Source organism: Hyaena hyaena, unplaced genomic scaffold, assembly GCF_003009895.1.
Source record: "Hyaena hyaena isolate Hyena2069 unplaced genomic scaffold, ASM300989v1 scaffold_330, whole genome shotgun sequence".
Classification (NCBI taxonomy): Eukaryota; Metazoa; Chordata; class Mammalia; order Carnivora; family Hyaenidae; genus Hyaena; species Hyaena hyaena.
In genome coordinates, this window is record NW_024080961.1 from 1414791 (window position 1) to 1438281 (window position 23491).

Below are 23491 nucleotides of genomic sequence, written 5' to 3' on the forward strand. Positions count from 1 at the left end.
ACCTATATTAATATTCTTTTCTTACAGATGCAGGAGTTAATAGCAGCAGTAACACAGATCAAATACTTTAGCTATAGCAAACAAAAGTGCTTTATCTAGCAGCAAGTAATATTCAGCTATCTTGGGGTTATGAACCCTTGATCAGATATGTGGTTTGCAAATATTTTCTCGTATTCTGCAGGTTGCTTTTTCACTCGTCGGTTGCTTCCCTTTGCTGCCTAGTTTTTACAGTTTGATGAAGTAAGTCCCATTTGTCTATTGCTGCTTTTGTTGTCCACAGTTGCTGTGTCATATCCAAGAGGTCCATGCCAAACCCAATGCCATGAAACCTTGCCCCTGTGCCTTCTTCTAGGAGTTTTATGGTTTCAGGTCTTATATTTAGGTCCTTGATGTATTTTAATAATATTCAACTATAGAGGCATTTCTTTTATAAATTCTCTCCCCTCTCTATAATTTACCAATTTATCCCTATCTGCAGGAAAAAGTACTGTCAGATTCAATTTCTCATTCTCTGCTTTTAAAGATACTCTGGCTTCTTCTAATGACTCTACAACTTACTCAAGGACTTAGTCAAAAGTTTAAATTACACTTGAAAAAGCCCTTAAATTATTCACAGAGAATATACCTGATTTTGTCTGTTTTGCATAATCCTTGTCATTAATGTTTACATTAGTGCAGAATTAATAATGTACCATATATGGTAAAGACAATACATACAATACACACAAAATCTATGTCTTTTAAATACTAGAATCCCACTTGGTAGAGCAAGATGCTCACTCTCTGGGACAGATGCGGAATTCGGGACTAAATGAAGAAACAGATTTAAGTCTCCCACTCCTAATTCATTTTAAAGTATATGTTCCTTAACTGCAGTGTCCAGCCCTCAATATTTTAATTGTTATTCAACTGTTATATTCTGTAACTTCACCACATTCATATTCTACCTCCAGGCAAATTATTCTAAAGAGGAGAATGACAGCTGCATTAGAACATAAAAATGCTTCATAATGAAGCTCCCAAAAAATCATTTATTCATACTGATGACATAAAAATCATTTGTTATAGTATTCTCTGGTCTAAACCATATTAAACTGTAGACTGATCAAATACATGTGGTTCTATGTCTCTATAAATATATTTATATTAGTGCTTTCTCATAAATTAGGTTTTATCAATTTATATTGTACCAATTAGTCTGAGGATCAGTGATATTTCCCTCCTATATTATTCAACTACACTGTATGTATCTAGAACTAAAAATATGAAGCTCAGATAATAAATAAGTCCTTCCTCCAGATGATGGTAATTCTTGAAATGCTCATTAAGTTAGCCAATCTACCAAAAATTTAAAAAAATAGCAAGGCAAAATACTCTTCTCATGGCTCATTCTTCATTATTCATGATAAACCTGTTTTTATTCTCTTGTTTTTACAAAACCAGAAGTCAAATACACTATTCCTTTATCCAAGTCAGATAAAAATGAAATATTATCCAGGGAAATCATCAGATTTAGGATCAACCGTTACTTGTATGAAATATATATGTGTATATATATATATATTTAAATATTTGTTTCTTTTGAGAAGGTGGAGATGGGCAGAGAAAGAGGAAGACACAGAATCTGAAGCAGGCTCCAGGCTCCGAGATGTCAGCACAGAGCCCGATGTGGAGCTTGAACTCAAGAATCATGAGATCATGCTCTGAGCTGAAGTCAGATGCTCAACTGGCTGAGCCACCCAGGCACCCCAATCTTTTTCAAGAAATTAAAAAGAAACGGAAGCCTTGTGAAATGAGAATTTAAAAATGTTAAGACAACCTCGCAGTGACGGGGTGTGTTAGAAGAGATACAGACATTTGCTTACTCAATGAAGTAGATCATCCCCGTGTCGGTGTAGGCCATTTCCCAGTTTTTGGGTAGAGGTTCCAGGTTCTCGTCTCTCATCATATAATTTCTGAAGTCCATGGAGCTATTTGTTTGGTTGTAACTCGGGACAGTCTTCATCCAGTCAGAGGACTCAGAATGCCTCTCTCTGTTTTCTGCCATTCAAAACAGAACAGCGTGCAAAGTAGGTAAAGTTACACTCTCTTCTCTGCATTTCTACCAAAATGTCAAATATTTATTGCAAATTTCCCTGTGTAATATGTCCACGTTCGGCCATAATTTTTGAAGTGACAAACATACTAAATTTTTTGCACTTGTGAAGTGACATGAACCCAGAACAGCATGTCTGATGTGGTCTGGGAAAGAAGCAAAACCAATAGCGGAATCGATTCAGTACATCGTGAATACGCATCTGTCACCTACTACCGCAAGAGCAGTCACAGCGCCTCTCATTCTGTCCTTTTATAACGCCAGGCTCCATTTTAACTCAGGGTCTTCACGGCAACCCTGTGATTATTTGTTCCTCCTTTTCTGTTTTACAGATTATAGATGAGCACACTAAGGCACAGTGAGGCTTAGTCAAGGTCACACAGCTAATGACAGCAACATCAAGGTTAAATCTAAGTGATCCATGCTCTTAACTGCTATACCAACCTGTCTCATACACATTTAACACAGGCCTTTAAAATTATATGAGTTTTTTTTTTTTAATTACACTCAACAGACTTCCTGTTGTTAAATATAATTCTTTTGGTGATCTTAAAGTCTTTTTAGAGTCCCAGAGTCAATAACATAGGTAAGAATACTAAAATTTGGTTACTGTCTAGGGAATTCACATTTCATGCACTTAAAACTCACTTCTAGACTTATAAGGTAACAACTCCAAACTGTAGGCAATGCCTTGGAATCAGAGAATCTTAGAAGAAGCCTTAGATATCATTACCTATAGTATTTCTACTCCCACTGTCCTTTATCCAAACAAGTTCTATGATCCATTAATACTACTACCTACTACCTTTCACTGTCCCTCGTCATGTCTTCATTGCCCTATTCATGTAACTGAGGCACTGCTTTGCCTTAACCTTACTTCATCATACGTGCCCGGCTCAACTGGAACTCTGCTTAAATCTTCCCCCCTGCTCTACGGCAGCACATGTAGCTGAATACAGGCAATACTAACAAGGTCACTTTTGATTTATGATCACTAACCTCAAGAGGGCATTTAATGATGTATGATAATCACAGAGTCCATTCACTCTGCCACTCTCCTAGATAACCATTTCATACCTTTCTTCTCCTTAACTCTATCATTACTTCTCCCTTGTCCCTAATCTCATTGGATGACCTTGTTTACCCCCACACAGCTAAGTCCAATGATCAATTCTTGGTGGCCACCTTATGTGAGCCCCCAGTGGCATCTGATATAGTTTATCATTCTCTTTCCCTGGCTTCCAGGACACTCCACCCTCCTGGTGTGCCTTCGATGTCACTGGCCCTTCTTAGGCTCCCTGAGCTCCATGTATTAGAGGCCTTCTCAGGGTTCAGTCCTTGGACCTTTTCTCTTCTCTTTCTACACTTACTCTCTTGTTGGTCTCCTTCAGTGTTGTTCGTTACTCAACAAGCTGTATGCTGATGAGGTCCAAATATGCATCCTGAGACCAGACATAGACTTGTAAGCCCAACTTCAAGCATGACATTGCCATGTGGATGTCTAGTGAGCATCTTAAGCTCAAATACCTCAATCTGAGCACCTACCACCCTCTTCCAACCCAAATTGACTCCTCTTCAAATCTCCCTCATCTCGTGTTATGCTGAGTGAAATAAGTCAGGCAGAGAAGGACAGATACCGTATGTTTGCACGTATAGGTGGATTAGGAGGAAGTTAACAGAGGATGATGTGGGAGAAGAAGGGGAAAAATAGTTGGGGAGAGGGAGGGAGGCAAACCAGGAGAGACTCTTGAATGCTGAGAACAAACTGAGGGCTGATGGGGGTGAGGGAGAGGAGAAGGGGGGGTGGTGGGCATGGAGGAGGGCATTTGTCGGGATGAGCACTGGGTGTTACATGGAAGCCAACTTAACAATGAACTATTTAAGAAAAAAAAAATCTCCCTCATCTCAGTAAATGCAACTCCACTCTCCATTCTTCCAGATACTCACATTAAAACCCATGAAATGATCTTTGTTCTCTCGGGTCTCATATCCAGTCTGTCAGCAAACGTCACTGGCTCAGGCCACTTCCTACCTGTCACACTTTAGTCAGGTCCAAACCAGTATTTCTCACTTAAATTACAACCTCTTAACTAGTATCGCTGTTTATGCCCATGACCTTCTATTGCCTATTTTCTTAATTTAATTTCTTGAGAGAGAATGGGAGAGAGAGAGAGAGAGATCAGGGAGAAGGGCAGAGGGAGTGGGAGAGAATGAATCCCAAGCAGGCTCCCTGCTCAGTGTGGAGTCTGACACAGGGCTTGATCTCACAACCGTGAGATCATGACCTGAGCCAAAATCAAAAGTTGGACGCTTAACCAACCGAGCCATCCAGACACCCCATCCTACCGCCTATTTTCAATGTGAAACCAGAATGAGCCTATTAAAATCTGTTTTATAAAGTTATCCTTCTACTAAAAAACCCTAAGTGGTTCCTCATCTCAAAATAAAAAGCAAAATTCTTTATTTAAAAAAGCCAAATTCTTCCAACGACCTAGAAGATCTTATGTAATGCACGTTTCCACATCCCCTAGTCATTACCTGATTGACTCCACTGCTTACTATTTTGTGCCCTTCCATCCCTGTGCTCCAGCACATAGAGTGCACTGTCTATACCGTATCCAACTATATTGGCTTCCCTGCCTTTGGATGATACTCCAGGTATATTCCCACCTCGGAATCTGGAATGTTTTCCTCCCAGATATTTTGAGCTTACACCACACTTCTATCAAAGTCCTCTTCTCAGTGAGATCTTTTCTGCTGCTCTTTTTAAAACCACAAACTTTGGTCACCACTATCTTTTATCCTTTTCCCCCTTCGCTTTTTCTCTTAAGCACTCTCTAATATATGCTACTCATCCACGTTGGATAATTCTGTCTCTTCCCACTAGAAGGCCAAGTTCATAAAGCCAGGGGGTTTTGTCTGTTTTGTTTAGTGTTTTATTTCCAGCTGTTAGAAAAATGCTTGGCACTTAGTGTAACAGGTGCTCAATAAATATTTGTTGGATGCATAGTCTGACTAAAACATATGATTCATTCTCTAGGCAAAAAAAGGGACAGAAATTAAAAGTCACTCAATGTGGAAATCAATCTGAAAGAGAGTTACATTCCTGGGATATAAGTATTTTGGAGAAAAGCAAAAGCAACCATATGATATGGTTCAGAGTGAGTGTGTAAAGGAGTTCACTTAATAGCCAATGACTTGGAAATACTGTTTATATAGCAACCATCTGTTAGGAAAAAAGTCAGCATTATTATATAACATATGTCATCCTATCTGGGTATATCTGCATTCTTACATTAATTCTTCAGCAGCACATAAAATAATATACAACACTGGGAAGCGCCTGGGTGGCTCAGTTAGTTGAGCATCTGACTCTTGATTTCAGATCAGGTCAGGATCTTGCATGGTTCATGAGATCGAGCCCCACGTTGGGGTCTGCATTGACAGTTCAGAGCCTGCTTGGGATTCTCTCTCTCTCCCTCTCTCTATGCCCCTTCCCCATTTGTGCTCTCTCTCAAAATAAATAAATAAACTTTAAAATGAGTTTTAAAAAATAATGTACATATTGGTATACACAAATAAATCTTTACCCATCTTCTCCCCTCTTCCCTCCCCACAAATTGTCGATTTTTCAAGGCAGAAATTCTAGTTCCCAAAAGCAACACACAAAGCACATTTCCACAACTTTCAGTAAGTTAACAACCAGGGTTAGTACTAATTCGGAAAAGACCAAGGGTTTTAGTCATGTCTTTTATTGTGTTTTCATTAAAATATTCTGAATATTTTCTCTTACAAAGAAGTATGTAATCCAGTGGAGGTGTCCTATGGAATCTACACACAAGATGTAGTATACAAACTGCCTCCCACTCTTGGATACACTCCCTTTATCATTAAAAAAAATTTTTTTAATGTTTATTTTTGAGAGAGAGACAGAGACAGAGACAGAGCATGAGTCATGGAGGAACAGAGAGAGAGGGAGACACAGAATTCGAAGCAGGCTCCAGGCTCTGAGCTGTCAGCACAGAGCCCAACGCGGGGCTCAAACCCACAGACCATGAGATCATGACCTGAGCCGGAGTCGGACCTTAACTGAGCCACCCAGGTGCCCTGAATATATTCCCTTTAAATATTATCATCAAAGAGTTAGTAACATCTGGTTTAACAATGGACTCACATGACAAGCGTAAAACTATGGAGAGGACAGACAGGCTCCCCTCTCGGGGAACTGCAGGGGCACCAGAAGACTCTGCCTTAGGAAGTAAAAACAGAACACGTCTTGCCCTCAAATTAAGGACACAGCAGTTCCCACGTTGGGACAGGTTCATGGTCTCTGATCCCAGTCTTAAACATTTAGAAATGGTAACAGGCTTAATTTTGTGGGAGAGCAAAGAAAGCTGACATCAACCGTAAAAGCTTTACAGTATGAGGGGTTCCCTTAACAGCCCCTAGATTAGACCTGAATTCACCTAAACCTTTTTACACCCGTTTTCAGTCCCTACACCCAAATATACTGGGGTAATTAACATCAAATATCAGATGTGGCATAACTGTGTAAGATGTCAGGACCAAAAAATAGGACTCTCACTCTGGAGGAAGACACGAGCGAATATATTAAGACAGCCCATACAACACACACGGCAAATTGTAGTAGAGGGTGAGGGAAAACATCAGATGCCTTGGGAAAATAAATATGGTAATGGGTTCTGTGAATTTGGGGATGTGATCAAATTCATTCATTTACTGGGTATCAATAAAATACTCTCTTAGTTCCTACTTTGTGCCAGGCACTGTTTATGGTGCAAGGGCTACAGCAATGGACAAACCACGCAAAACGTCCAACCCTTATGAAGCTCATAGTCTAGTGTTTTGAAGAAAATGTTATAATAAATACACTAAAATTAGTTCTGTTGTAATTCTGTAGCTTCCCACTTCTACTCTCGATGAGAAGGGTGAGAATCTCCTAAGCAACCACCACATTATTTAGGGGTGCTCAAAGGAAGATTCTCCACCACTAGATTTCTGTTGGTTTTGCATTAAATGAAAAATAAGAGAGTCAGGTTTGGAGATTTTCTTTGGGTGATTAAGAACTGAAACACAACGTATTGCTAACAATAATCTTTCAGGTAATTTTTACTGGCATATCTCTAACCTTCTGCATTTTTAGTTGAAGGCTAGATCTTAAAATTACATTTTGTTCCTATTCTGTAAAGTAGGACTCAGGCTAATGGGATTCCCATATCTTGGAGCCTCAAGTATTTCAAGTAACAGGGCAATGGCATATGATGTTATTAGTGAGGACAGCTTATTACTGACTTCTCAAAACCGCCACTTGGTGCAACTCACTTCAGCTTCTAAGATGGTTGCCAGAGATACACTGTGTTCCACGCACAACCGTTTAGAAAAAAATTAGAACCGCCTCACCTGCTCTACACACATTTTGTGATAGATTTTGCTAATTCCAATTTAGTGTCATGTTAAAGTCAATAAGGTCAGTTAGAAGTGACACATCTATTTACAAACCCGCATTTCCACTGCCGTTAACAGCCTCCTTGTCCTCATCTTCTTCCTCTTCCGGAAGAGAGCTGTCCATTCGCTCCATCTTGCTGACAGATGTGGTTCGCTTTCTTTGGGATTCTGTGTCAAACTCATTATCAAACAGGACCTGATCCACTGGATCTGGCTGGAAAGGGCTGGGTTCTGCTGGAGGCTTGGGAGTTCCATAGAAGTTTCCTGAAATGGACAAAGTAACAGCAGCTGAAAGAACTGAGGTTGAACTGAGAGTCAGAACAACGTGGCCCAGCATATGTCTCTGTCCTGCTATTTTATACTGAGGCTTCTAAAAAATCACCATTAGTCAAAAGGAAGCCAAAACTCCTCCTTAGGGGGAGGAAGAAAGAACAGAGAACAGAAAAAAATAATTTTTCAAGTGCCCTTCACCATGTATTTTCTAACATTATCTAACATAAAAAATTTTTTTGACATATGTTTATTTTTGAGAGAGACAGACACAGAGCACAAGCAGGAGAGGGGTGAAGAGAGGGGGACACCGAATCTGAAGCAGCTCCAGGCTCTGAGCTGTCAGCACAGAGCCCGACCCGGGACCCGAACTCACGAACCACAAGATCATGACCTGAGCCTGAGTCAGATGCTTAACCAACTGAACCACCCAGGAGTTCCTAACATTACCTAACTTTTTAATGCTGTTTGTACTAAGGATAGGAAGTTGACTTCATGTACATAGTTTATTTATTCCTACAGGGCTTGCTCTGCATGGGTTCTAAATTAGGGCCTGATTTGTGAGTTTAAATGCACCAATGCTCTTGTGTAAGACTAACTGGCATAAGAAGTGGGAGTAAAGGAAGAGATAACTAATTCAAATAATTTTGTTCTGATGTGCAACATAATGAACTATTTTGGTAAAATGAGGAAATATGTGGGTAAAGGATAAGGACTAACCAGTGTGTGTTGAAATGTAGGCTGTTTATGTAAAAGTAATTTTTAGGTTCTCTGAGCATTCTAATTATATTATTTTATTTGACAATTTATTGAACAAATAGAGACATTATTAGCCTAATTCAATATTGGCTTACTCTCAGGAAAGAAAGAAATACTTTAATATTCTAAGTCTTGAGGATCAGGAATTGTTGCAGTAAAAATAAATGTTCCAAAGTAGAACGAAAACAATGGAGTATCTTCTTAATTTGTCATGCAAGTCCCAGTAGGCAGCCAAATACAATGGAAAACCACTCAAAAGGTCTAGCTACATCAACAGTGTATGGCTCCTGCTAGTTTTGACCTTTTATCAGCCACTACGCTAATGCTACAGGAAAATAAATACGATTAGGGAATAAAATACTCATAAAAATCACAAATTCTAATCAAATTCCTGGGCTCTTAAGCAGGCGATTAAAAAAAATTTTTTTTTAATGTTTATTTATTTTTGAGAGAATGCGCGCAAGAGGAAGAAGAAGAAGGGCAGAGAGAGAGGGAGACACAGAATCTGAAGCAGGCTCCAGGCTCTGAGCTGTCAACACATGAACTGTGAGATTATGACCTGTGCCAAAGTCAGACACTTAACTGACTGAGCCACTCAGGGGTCCCTTAAGCAGGCAATTATGATGCTCCTCACATAAAGTAAATTAACGGGGCATATGATTAATTATTTGTGCCAGATAAAAAAGCATAGGTTGTTCACCATAATACTGAGGCAAATCTACAAATAAGTTCACCTTCAGTCCTGTGTGCCTTGACGAGAAAGCACCTAGATAAATTCTTCGGAAATCTGGGTGGTAGCTGTCGTTAAAATATTCAAGGCAAAACAACGAATCAAACCAAAACACGTTTCAATTACCTCTTGTCTCTCCCACTCAACTACCCCCTGCTTCCAAATCCAGGTGTGAAATGGAGTTACTTCTGTCATGCCGACGGATGCAAAGGTCCATATTAAAAGGCTCAGAGGAGGTCTCTGCGAACTTTCTGGGCCACAAGTAATAAAGCAAGGACTCAGCGAAGAGGCCAACTCACACTTCTCTGGGGCAGAGGGCACAGAAACGTTCCAAAGAAAGATCTGGTTGAGGAGCAGGAGGGTGCCCCAGGATCTCAATTTGTCCTGCATCGTGTCCCATGATCACACTGCCCAGGAACTTGGCCATGCCATGGCAAAAATCAAATGTCCCCCTTCTCTAAGGATGGTATTTTTAGTAGAAATGCTAGCCACACATGTTACTGTATAGATTTAGTAACTACTACCTCACTCAAGAAGTTTAACTGTCTTCCAGGGTGAAGTCAGACAAATTTGGGATATTTAGATTACTACCCATGTTCGTGAAGGTTTGAGGACTTCATAATAAATGTAGGCAGTTTCCTTATTTAAACACCATTATTGGATTTAGATCAAAGAAGAAAATTAGGGGTGCCTGGGTGGCTCAGTTGGTTGAGCACCTGACTTCGGTTCAGGTCATGATCTCATGGTTCATGGGTTTGAGCCCCATGTCGGGCTCTGTGCTGACAGCTCAGAGCTTGGAGCCTGTCTTCAGATTATGGGTCTCCTTCTTTCTCTAACCCTCCCCTGCTCACACTGGCGCTCTCTCTCTCTCTCTCTCAAAAATAAATAAAACATTTTTAAAAATTAAAAAAAAGAAAATTAGCATTCCTTATAAGGAAATTAGATCTATTTTTCTTGGGTTGTTGGTAAATAGCAAGATTTCAGATACAGCAAGGTGCAAAAATGACATGGTTTGTGAATCCTGACTATCGTTATTATTGGAAGAAAGGTTTTCAGTTTTTTGAAACTGTCTTGGAGGGTTTTTTTCTCCTCCGCTTTTTCTTTTCTGAAGGTTTTTAAAATTTTTCAAACAGAATTATCAACTATTAAATATTTTAAATGCATACAAAACCACAGACAACTGTATTAGAAGCAGCCTTATGTAGTTAGCTTTTACCAGATTCCTTTCAGGTCTTCCTTTTATCCCTCTTAAAGGACTTACATAAATGGTCACATATTCAATTAAAGCCCTAGCTTCCAATCGCCATCCTTCCTACACTCTCTGGGAGTTGTCCCGAAGTTACACTGTGTACAGCTGGGATGTATGTACGTGCACACATAACATATAAGTGGCAGTGTTTTCATAAAAGCTTCATAAAGGTTTTTAGAACATTTCATATCTTCTTAAACGGTATGCTGTATGGATTCTTTTGCAGCATTTTTTTTATACAATTAGATTTCTAAGACTTATTACTGTTCATACATGTAGATTCAAGTCCATTTAACTGTTGTATAATAGTCCATTTTCATGAGCAAATTAAAACACACTTACCAATTCCCCTACTAAAACAGAGTTGTTTCCATTCTCTCACCGTTTCAAATTAATGCTGTAATGACCAGTCTGGTATGTGACTATATATGCTCAGAGATAAGGGTTTCTCTAGAGTAGGCATCTAAAAGAGGGAACTAGTGGGTCAGAATTAAGTGCATCTTCAAATTTACCAGCTATGCCAAGATGCTCCCCAAAAAGGGATCGTATCATTTTATACTCTTGCCAGCAGTGTATGGGAGTTTCCACTTCCCACAATTATGATACTTTAAGATTTCTGTCAATCTGATGGGTGTGAAATGGAGTATTTCAATTTGCATTTCCTTTGAATTCAGCACAGCAATTAATAACATGTAATACTCCACACTGTCAAATCCACGTTCTTATACTTAACAGAGCAAAGAAAAGGAGAATGTCTTTGTGGTATAAGGGCAGAGAAAGACTTTTTTTTTTTAACGTTTATTTATTTTGAGAGACAGGGTCCAAGTGAATGAGCACAGGGAGGGGCAGAGACAGGGAGAGAGGGAGAATCACAAGCAGGCTCTGTGCCATCAGCACTGAACCTGATGCAGAGCTCGATCTCATGATCACGACATGAGCCAAGATCAAGAGTTGGAAGCTCAACAGACTGAACCACCCAGGCACCCACAGAGAAAGACTTCTTAAACAAAACTTCAAAGCACAAACCCTAAAAAAAACAGTGATAATCTCATACACAAAAATTAAGGATTTCTGGAGCACTGGGTGGCTCAGTTGGTTAAGCATCTGACTCTTGATTTTGGTTTGGCTCATGATCTCACACTTCGTGGGTTTGAGCCCCACATTGGGCTCTTCGCTATCGGTATAGAGCCTGCTTGGGATTCTCTCTCTCCCTTTGCCCCTCTGCCCCTCTCTCTCTCAAGAATTAATAAATAAACATTAAAAAAATTAAGGATTTCTGTTTAATGAAGAAACAGAGAACAAGCTTATTAGGTGACAGAATGGAAGAAAACATCTATATCCAATAAGGAATTAATTTCTAAGTAAACATCTAAGTATCTAAGAAATGTCCACAAATTGAGATCCCACTTAAAAAAAAAAATACGAACCAAAAGATACTTAGTAACAGGCATATGAAGAGATGCTCAAACACTCTGATGACCAGAGAAACTCGAATTTAAAGGAGATAGCACTTCTACAACCACCAGACTGACAAAATTCTAAAGCTAGATGGTGAGGATGTGGAGTCCTTACTGGGGCTGCTGCAGGAACTTACTGGGAATGCAGAGGCAGAGCTACCTCAACCACTTCACCAGAGCGAGTACAGGCAGCCCTTATAACCCCACAATTCTGCCCCTGGGTACATATGCCACAGACACCTTCACACAGTTCTAGGAGAAAAGGATGTCACAGCTTTGTCTGTGATGGGGGTGGGGGTGGCTGCAAGCAATCTGGAAGTCAATCACTAGGAGAGGGGTTACATAAAATGCTGTGGATTCACAATATGGAGTACTGTGTGGTGGTTAAAAAGGCAATGAATTACACATAAATACAGTATAGCAACATGGGTGAATCTAGAAAACATAGAAATAATGGGAAACAGTTAAAAACTGAATGAGCTCTAGAATAATAAATAGTAGATACATGCAAATAATAAATGCATGCACATGAGGCACAATATACATTTTGCAAGAAGGCATACAAACAAAGGCATACATATTGAACGCATCAATCTGGCTGCCACTAAGAGGGAAGTGAATGAGAATAGGCTATTTGCATAAAAATACAAGATGGCAGTGGCCACTTCCTCTCTTCACAGGCCACTGTAATAAGATATTCCTACTATTTTCTTTAAATCTCTTATTTTTGTTTCCTTTATAACATCTCCTTTTGATGTTTGTTTGATTTTGTTTGTTTTACTACCTTCCTCCTTAGATTTGGGATGTATTAAGGCAGTACTGTTTCAATATTATTCACCACAGTATCACTATTCCCTCTTACACTGCTTGGCATATTGTAGGTACTTAATAAATGGGTTGCTGGGGGGCACCTGGGTGGCTCAGTCAGTTAAGCATCTGACTCTTGATTTCAGCTCACGTCACCATCTTGTGGTTCATGGGATCGAGCCCCACACTGGGCTCTGCGCTGACAGTGTGGAGCCCACTTGGGATTCTCTGTCTCTCTCAGCTCCCCTGCTCAAGTGCACTCTCTCTTTCTCAAAATAAACCAACTTAAAAATAAAAAGAAAATGGGTTGCTGAATGAATGAATGAATGAATGAATGAGTTGTGGGAGCTAAGCCCAGAGCCCATGGCAAAAGCAAATCACCAAAGACTTTGAAGAGGAGAGAGCCACAAGCAGAGGTGTGCTGGAGGAAGACCAGCACGGCAGCCATGGGCAGGTGGGCTGCACGGAGGGAAGAAGGTGAACAAATGACATCAACCACAGTAGCCCAGACGCAAGCCAGTGGAAAGAAAGGCATTGGGAAAGCTGCTGCAGAGGAAGAAATGGCTGGATTTGGTACCAGACCATGGAAATATGAGGAAGAGGAGGAAGCAAATGACGACTCCACGGTTTGGAGCCCAGGTGAAGCTAAAGTGAGAAATTATGAGTTACTCTCTCAGATGCACACAAATACCCCTTTGGATACGATGAATTCAAGGTCAGTGTTTATTGAATACTGTTTCTAAACACTATAAGAGTCTTCTGAGGAACAAAGACATGATGCTGCCTTCACCAAGCATGTGATAAAGGCGACCATGCTGGGGTGATGAAACAATGATGGAGAAGTACAGGAAGCCATGGGAGGGGACAAGCTTGCCAGTGGAGAGTGGAGGTAAGGGGGAGGTTAAAGGATGGAATGTGGCCTCATTTAAAAATGGAAACTGGTCTTAAGTCTCTCCTTCCTAGAGTCAAGTGGGTAGAGAAGAGATAAGAAAAGAAAATCAATTATTCTATTTTTGTGGTTTTCCCCACTAATCTATATTCTTTTCTTCAAAGAGAGCCAAGCTATAGACTTTAAGTGCACAGTATTTGGATTCCTAACCACAAACAGAGAGCAATCAACAAACTCATGCTGAGTTCATATGATGAATATGAATTCCTATGAAATATGCAAATGGCCAGTTTGAATGATTTCAGTATATTCTTCACAATCTGCTTCATAATATGATGGAATCTTTGTGCTTATTATTTAATCCCATTTTAGTTAGTAAATGACAAAGAGTCTAACCAAAAGAAAAATTTCCCAAAGACCAACAGAAAAAATTTTTACAAAAATGGCGTTTTACTGATCAAATTCCCTTTGAAATAATTCTAATCAGTTTCCTAATAATTCACATAGTTTTGTAGGTTGCCGCTGTGGTCAGTATTTGGGGACATACCATCATACGTTCCACTTTCTAATAACGCTCCACTCTCTTCCAGTGCTTTGAACTGTTCAACAGAAATGAAATTATAGTCCACCCCTGGTACTTCCCCGTCCCTGGGGGCCCTCGTAGTGCCTAAGGGGAAAAAAAAAAACAAGAAAAAAATAGGTTGTAAAGTGCTTTTAAACTTACAAAATATTGAGAATAACAGAAAATACAGTCAACAGAGAACACATTGGAGAAACATACTACTGAATATATGGAACCTTCTAGAATGAGGATCAGAAAATTTTAGAATTTTTACGTGAGAGTAAGACAATAATGTAGAATGACTAAACACACTTTAATAAAATCTATAGATAGCTATAAAAAAAGTTTTAGTGTCAAAGGAAGCTTAACTTTCTAAGACACAACAGTTAAGTCTTTTTTTTTTTTTTAAGTTTATTTATTTTGAGAAAGAGAGATTGCACATGAGCAGGAGGAAGGGGAGAGAGAGAGGAGAGAGAGGGAGAGAGAGAATCCCAAGCAGGCTCAGAGCTCTTAGCACAGAGCCCAAAACAGGGCTCGATCTCACAAACTATGAGATCATGACCTGAGCCTAAACCAAGAGTTGGCTACTTAACCGCCTGAGCCACACAGGTGCCCCCAACAGTTAATTCTTTTACTTCAATTATCACTGCTTAACATCTGAAGGAAAGATAAATCTTCCCATGATAGACTTCATATTTTGGGGGACATGTATTCTTTTTTTTTCTTTCTTAATTGAAGTAAAGTTGACATACAGTATTAGTTTCAGGTGTATGCAGACTTCATTTTTATCAAGCTACATTTGTTTCTTCCCTGGAATAATGTAAGCTAACCTTCTACTTGCTAGAGTCATGAAGGACAATAAAAGGAGAGAAACAATTTTTAAAGGTTCTTTTAATAAAGCCTAGTTTTAAAAGTTGGACAAATATTAATTATGAAATTATTTTAGATTAATGAATAAAAGGCTTAAGGTAGGTATTCATATATTGTGTCTTAGCCATTATTCTCAGGTAATTTCAAAAATTTAAGAAATACACTGTTTAATGAACTACACTATGGCAATACAACACTAAATTTCTATCTATTAAAGAACTGATGCTAAAGTAAACTCTTTCAGATCAAAAGTATAAATTCAAGTTACGGCAGCATTGCTACATTTGACTGAATTTTACTGAATACAATTAAATTGAAAATTTAGTATCAGTTCTAGATACTAGAAAAAATATTTCAAATAGTGGAAAATACAATAAAGAGACCCAAGTATTTAGCCTGGGAACAGAGTTGGGATATTGTCGCCAATCCTGCACAAGAATGCCTCCCCAAACCTCTTCCTCCACTTCTGCTCCCTATTCATGAATGGCGCTCCAAGCCAGAAACTAGCGAGTCCGCCATCTTGGGTTCCTCCATCTGTTCCGCATCTAGTCAACAAATCTGGTTGATTCCATCTCCTGAATACCTCGAGATTGACATACTTTAATTCATTCTCATACTCACCTAATTCATATTACTATCTACGTTCAAACCGTGCTCTCCCTGGCTACTCTCCTTACCCAAGACTGCAGCCAGTGACTTCTCTAACACAATCATCTGGCAAAAAACCTCTAAATCCATCAAAAGGTTTCCTATGATCTTTAGCATTTAAGTCCACACTCTACCTTTCCAGGTTCTTTACTGCCTCACCCTTTTCACATTCCAGGCTTTAACCATAAGAGGTTCCTCCCCTCCCTCCCAGTTTTCTTAATGTTCCTTGCACTTGGTTACCTCCATAAGGCCTTTGTCCAAGCCAATCTTTTCCCTGGAAGACTTCCTCTTCCCTTTCACACTCCTACCTCAACTAACTCCTGGCCTAGAAAATTTCTTTAGTGGGGCACCTAGGTGGCTTAGCCAGTTAAGCTGTCCAACTTCAGCTCAGGTCATGATTTCACGGTTTGTGGATCCAAGGCCCACATCACTGTCAGTGCAGAGCCTGCTTTGGATCCTCTGTCTCCCTCTCTCTCTGCTCCTACTCTCCCACACCCCCCTCCTCCATGTGTGTGTGCTCTGTCTCTCAAAAATAAACATTAAAAAAAAAGTTTCTTCAAAAAGCCATTCTGGGGTATGGAACATGAAGGAATCACGTCTAAGTGGTTCAAAGTAATAGCCTCAGGTCTTAGCATAGTGAAACAATCATGGTAGGTATGCAATACAGACACTTGTCAAGGAAATTATGTGAAATTTTACACAAATATAATTAGCAATGTCCAGAAATATGCTATTATTATAATTCATGGGAAATTACTAATTGCTCTTACTGTTTAGTTGCGTTACATTCTGTTACATACATTCTATAACATGAAAAAATCCACAAAGATGTTAATAAAACATTAATGGTAACGATCTCAGAAAACAACAAGTAAGCCAACACTATAAGCAACAAAGACTGTATTCAACAAATTTTACCCCTCATTCTTACCCAACTTTTTATAAAAAATGAGCATTTCTTTATCTGCTCTATATCACAGAGGATACAAAATCTGAAAAGTCTTTCTTTTTGGTTGTTAAAATATTGTTTTCATTGTAAAATTTTTGTTTTCTTATATATATAGTGACTAAACTACATCATTAGATTCCCCCCAAAAGCTTAACAGCTTTTGTTCCATAATAAGTAAAAACTAACATTAGAAAATAAATTTAGTGATTAAATTTAAAATTTATAATAATTTGTGATAGATGAAAAATGTGGCCACAATATTTTTTACCTCCTCCTATCAAGTGATGGGGCAGCCTACTGCTTCATCTCTGAAATCTAGACTGGATTCATGGTTTGTTTGGAATTTAAGGTGGAGGACATGATTTTGTCCAATTTCAGGAGTCTAGGCTTCCTTCTTTGCCATGTTGGAATGATTCCACCACCAAGTATGGAAGTGAAGCCTAGACTATGATAAGAGAGCCCCAGGGTCTGGAACCAGGGTTCCAGCTATGTGAGTGAGGCCATCTCTGCCCCCACAACCCAAGTGGAGGCGCCAATGACTGCAGCCACAAGAGTGGTCCCACTTGAGTCCCTCTGACTCACGGAATCATTCATGAGAAATAATGCACGATGGTTATTTCAAGCCATTAAGTGCTAGGGTGATTTGCTATGTGGGAAAGGCTAATAGACATATTACCCAAATAAATTCTACTATAACAAGTACTGATTATATAAAACCCCACTTAAAAGAAAACCGTATTACAGATAACATTATAAAAAGAGCACTGATCCAAGGGGCAGGAGCTACTCTGGGTTTTAGTCTAGAATTGTTATTAATGGTACAATTTTAAGCAAGCCCTTAATCCCTCTGGGCGTCCTCCTCTTTCTACAAAGCAGTGTTGAGCAAGATGAGGTTCATGATTCATTCCATTAGTAGATATGAAATGGTAGGTGTGACATACATGTTTCCAAGACTTAGAAAGTAGCTTTAATGTTAATTCTCTTAACAAATATAGATACCACAAATTTTGACATCCTAGTCCCCAAAAAGTATAATCCCACACACATAAAAAGTTCTCTCCCTTCTTCTACCCTACCTCATTGTCTTCAGCATTCCAGAAAATTTATCTTTATATTCTCCTGATACTCTATATACTTAATGTAAAACTTTCTGTATTGCCTCAGTCACCACTATAATTCTCCTTTTTACGTAAAAATTCTTCAGTCCTGTTTACGCACAGTCTCCAACTCCTCTCCTCTCACTGTCTTCTGAGCCCATTCCAATCAGATCACCGCCCCACATACTCTGCTGAGACAATTTGCGTTGTTCATCAGAAGTCTCCACTTTGCTTAACCACTTTGCTGGAGTCTCAGTCTTCGTACTACCTGACCTTGTATCAACATTTGATAAAACTGGCCATTTCCCTCTTTTGTTTGATTCTGAAACCCATAGAAAGGTTGATAAAACATATATGTAAAGTTTAACAACTAATAATACATCACACCCATCCAAGTGAAGAGAACATCACCAGGACACCAAAAGCCCCCTTGTATGCCTCCAACCAAAAATCTCTCCTTCCCCTCACCCCCAAATGTACTCACTATCTTGATATTTGTGATGACAATTTCCTTTCTTCTTTAAAATGTTTACCAACTAAGTAATGCATTTCTAAGCAACACAGGTTAATTTGGCCTGTTCTGTAACTTCATGGTAATGGAATCATGACATATGCATTCTTTTACGTCCTCATTAACACCTGCCAGGTTTTTAAACTTATGTCGACATGTAAAGGCATCTCACTGTGCATTTAATGTACAACTGGTTTATGACATTATACATTCTTTTTCAAATATTTACTAGCCATAGAGATTTCTTCAGCTGTGAAGTGACTGGTCAAGGCTTTTGCCATTTCTCTATTGCCCTGCCTGTCTTCTAAAACTTGATTTGTTTTTCTTTACATTCTGGATACGAGAGTGCTTCATCAAATCTAAGTAGTCTATGTCTTCTAAAATGCACTACTATTTTATCACTAACAAAGAAAACCAAATGGCAATTGAAATTGAAAGACTCCACCTACTGAAAGCTACAGTCCACTTGGAGAGAGGGTAAAATGTAAAATAGCTGTGTCTTAGAGCTGATGAGCCACTCTAGGCCCCGGTCACATACAGCGCTGCAAACAGGGAGTTTCTGCAAGTATGTGAAACATGTTTCCTAGAAATAGTGCTTCATGAAAAACTGTGTTCCCCAAATTGTAGAGGTTAGGGAGGAAACAGGGTCAGAGGTGACTTCTCAAAACCTATCGCAACTGTGCAATGAGAGCACTCGCAAAATCAGTCATCACCCTAATTAAAACCATGAATACAATTTAAAAGATATTTTAAATTCCTAAGAAAATTGCCAGACTAAGTAAAATACTCGGTCTTTAAAAAACAATTTTAAAAAAAGAAATGAATAAATAGCTTGACAGGAAGGGATACGAGGAGGGTTGAGGCTACTGAATAATGAAGATGAGATCAGGCAAAATGTCAATAAATGATTTTAAGATAAAGCACATGTTCAAATTGAGAAGACATCAAATCGAGGTGAATGGGCATCATGTATGGTGCAGACAACATTCAACTATGTTCGTATATTCTGTTTACTTGCCGCTACTTGATGACACAAAACATTAGCTTGCTGGGGGAAATGGAAGAAGAACCAATATTACTGCCATTAAATTGACATCATTATCCCACCTACTTACCAATCATATATGAACTTAGTTATATTACAGAAACAAATATTGTAGCAGAACAGACCCTATCTTCTCCCACCCCGTGATTTTTTTCATCTTTTTTAATGGACTTTTAATGATAATAGTTTTTCATTTTATTGTAGTTAAATTTCTTAATTCTCTCCTTTAGAGCTAATGCCTCTGTGCCTTGTTGAAGAAATCCTTCCTAAGGCCATAGAGATATTCTCTATTCTTTGTTAAAGCCATCACAACTCTGCCTTTCATACCTAGTAGTTTAGTGCACTAAAAGAGATCTTTTTTAGCTTGATGGGATGTAGGAGTCCAACTTCTGTTGTTTTTCCAGATGGCTGGTCAACAAATTTATTGAAAAGTCAATTATTTTCCCCTTTGATCGGGAAGGTCACTTCCATCATAGAAATCTTAAACAGAAACCTCTATATACAACTAGGTGAGTTATTGGGTTTTCTATTACATTCCATTTATCCACTGGCCATTCCCACATCATTATCACAGTGCTGTTATTATACTTTCATGATAAATCTTGATATATAGTAGAGTAAGTCCACCTATTTTGTTTTTTCCATTTACAGCCCTTCCATATAAAATCTGGAAACAGAGAAAGAGGCTAAGAATGCTAGAATTTTTATGGGATTAGAATGACTCTATTAATCAATTTGAGGTGAAACGTTATCTTCATCATAATGAATCTTGAATCCGGGAACAAGAAATGTGCTAGTATCTTTACACCTTCTTTATGGTCCTAGTTCAATACCTAGTTCAAACATTACAAATATCTTTTTGTAAACTTTCACTTTCTAATTACCGATAATGCAGAAAGAATACAATTGTGGGGATCTACTTGGTCACTTTATTTGGATATAATTGACCTACAATCAAAATCCACTAATTCTAACAGTACAATTTTGTAAGTCTGGGGACCCATCACCCCTAAAAGTTGTCTTGTGCCCCTTTGCTGTCCCCACCCTGTGGCAGCCGCTGATGGGCTATCACTGTAGTTTTGTCTTTAACAGAATCTCCTAGAAACAGAATCATACATTCATTTGATTCCAGTAGTGGTTTGTATCTGGCTTCTTTCACTTAGCATGAGGCTTCTGAGATCTATCCTTGTTGTAATTCAATAGACTTTTATTGCCTAAGTGATATTCTATTGTATATACCAAAATTTGATTATGCATTCACCATCGATGGGTATTTGGGTAGGTTCCAGATTCTGGACATTATGAATAAAATAGCTATAAAGTTACAAGTCTTGGGGCAGACATATATTTAAATTTATGTTGGGTTAATACCTGGGAAATGCTGGGTCATTTGGTAAGTGTATGTTCAACTTTAAAAGAAAATGCCCCAAAGTTAGTATATGTTGCATTCTCACCAATTCATATATGAGAGCTGCAGTTGATTTATATTAGGGTTTCCATGTAAGAATTCCTTCTTGAAGATTTTTGGCAAATTTACTTTTTTGAAACCCCAAGAAAAATCAGTTGGCAGAACTGTGAAAACAAGTACTGTAATTCTCCTGTGAGAATTAAAGCTTAATCTTTCGACACAGAGACGTTACTGGTGTGAAGGAAACTAAGGGTATCAACTGAAAGCAAGAGCAAAAACTACTGAAAAGTGAAACCAAACGGTAAAGTTGGCATTTCCACAGCAGCACGCGGGGGAGTGACAGTCACAACGCACTCGTCAGTCTTACTTGCAGCTGTTCCCTAGGCTACAAGTGTGAGGTCAAGGCCCTGTCTGCTAACAGTGGGTCTTTCTGGCAGATACAGTATTAGTAAGATTAGATGCGTCTATACTTTATATAAATCCCATGACTGGTATTCCCCCCAAATCACAGGCTTTGAAGGTAAAACAAGTCCTTAAGTTGGCAGTTCTGACATGGGATTCTATGTAAGGATTTAACCTTGAAGGGAGATCTGAATGTTATCTGAATACCACCCAACAATGTCCTTTGGTCTTTTCCATTGCCTGAGTATGTGCTACGAGTTTCAGTGCTTTGTGAAGAATAGAAGAAATGCCCAGAGAAGTGCACATCGCTGTGGAACACTCCAAACCTGAAATCAGAAACCGGTCTAAAATTTGAAGTAAAAGCAATATAGATTTCAATGGCAAAACCAACATCAGAGCAAGGAGACAACATATTTTCATCACTGAAAAGAAAACAAGCTTACTCAAATGACCAGTGACTAGTAGTGCCCAATCTGAAGATGCCTTCAGACTGAACAATTTGAAGAGTGCCGATGCAATACGAAAAATTTTTTTATACTGGAATATTTGCAACCGAGCAAAGTCAGAACTACCAGCTAACATAATTGATACTTTGTGTGCTTTACAATTTCATTTCAGGAGCACAAATTTCAAGTTCCCAAGGTACTTGGTTCAGCTAACTCTTCACCACAACGAACCAGTTTATACTGTGATCGAACTGTGCTCCCACTTCTTGTCATGAATTGTGAGCACACTGCTTTCCACTGGAATGAACGTGGCACTGTGCTCAAGCCCCAAGAACACAACCAAATTGAAAATTCCTTCTTGGAAGGTCTGTCTCCTGGGACCACTACCAGCACCGAATCTGTGTCAGCCAGGATGCAAACAGGAGAGAAACATGGTAACTTGAACAAGGATAGCTTAATATAATCAATTATTAACTATTTACAAGAAATTAACTAAGAGGAAATAAAAGAGTCCTCTAAAGAACACCACCCTAAAGCTGAAGGAGAATACTCCAATGAGGAACAAAGCTGGAAGGGAAGAACACTCCCAAACTCTGGGGTGGAAAGGTGTGGGAGCAGCGTGGGGATGAACCTGGTTCACAGCTGGTGGGTCAAGGCTGATGGACAGGGAGCAATCTGCTGGACTACTGATGAAATTATCCAGCAAGCTGCCTGTGGTGGGGGGCGTTTTGAACTTACTAGAAAACCAGCTGAGACCCTGGCTGGACTTGCCAGAAACCCAATAGAAAGCCACTTACAGGGGATATTGTTGAAATGTGGGGAGCCACTGGGGTGCCCATCAAACTCATCAGGAAACTGCATGGAAATCAGAAGGTGCACTGGTGGAACTCATGAAGCACCATGAATGGGAGATGGATTTTGTCATGTGTTTTTTCTGCATCTATTTGAGAAGATTATCCGTTTTCTGTTTGGGTTGGTTTCTTTTCCAGTCTGTTACTATATTAGTTTCATATGTTATTCCAACCTTGCGTTCCTGGGACAAATACAATTTGGTCGTAATTATTATCTCTTTTACATATTGGTATATATATTGATTTGCTAAAATATTTTAAGGAGTTTTAAGTCTATGTTCACAACAGACTATGTCTATTATTTTATTCGAATGTCCTTATCTGGTTTTAGAATTGAATGAGTTGGGAAATTCCCTCTTTCTGTATTTTCTAAAATAATCTGTATAGAATTGGTATTATTTCTTTTTTATGTATTTGGAACAATTCACCTGTACTAACTAGGCCTGATGCTTTTTTTTTTTTCAAAAAATTTTTTAGTGTTTATATATTTTTGAGAGACAGAGAGACAGGTGTGAGTGGGAGAGAGCAGAGAGAGAGGAAGACATAGAATCAGAAGCAGGCTCCAGGCTCGGAGCCATTCACATAGAGCCTGATGTGAACAAGAAGATCATGACCTGAGCCGAAGTCCGACACTTAACCCACTGAGCCACCCAGGAGCCCCCTGATGGCTTTCTTAATGGGAAAGTTACAAACTACAAATTCAATTCCTTCAACAAATTTAGAACTGTTACTCAGTTCATCTCTTCCTTCTTGAGTGAGCACTGGTAGTTTCTGCCTTCCGAGGAATTTTTCATTTCATCTGAGTTGTTGAGTTTATTGTCACAAAATTGTTTAGACTATATCTGTAGGACTTTTAATGATGCCATCTGTATCATTCCTGATGCCGTTAAATAGGGTGTTCTCTCTCTTCACATGAACAGTATGGCTAGAAGTTTACCAGTTTTATTGACCAGGAAGAAACAGTGTTAGGTTTCAATGAT

The 23491-nt window shown here is 39.0% G+C and overlaps 1 protein-coding gene across 2 annotated transcripts in view; it reads right to left on the reverse strand.

Annotated features, from left to right (window-relative positions):
- Positions 1-23491, reverse strand: part of MAGI3 (membrane associated guanylate kinase, WW and PDZ domain containing 3) — a 241320-nt gene that overhangs the window by 67300 nt on the left and 150529 nt on the right. For both annotated transcript variants that reach the window (XM_039249087.1, XM_039249088.1), the window contains exons 3-5: positions 14270-14389; positions 7616-7825; positions 1866-2040 (exon numbers count right to left, since the gene is read on the reverse strand). In XM_039249087.1, coding sequence (XP_039105018.1) covers positions 1866-2040; positions 7616-7825; positions 14270-14389 — 505 coding nt within the window. The remainder of the gene's footprint in view (positions 1-1865; positions 2041-7615; positions 7826-14269; positions 14390-23491) is intronic.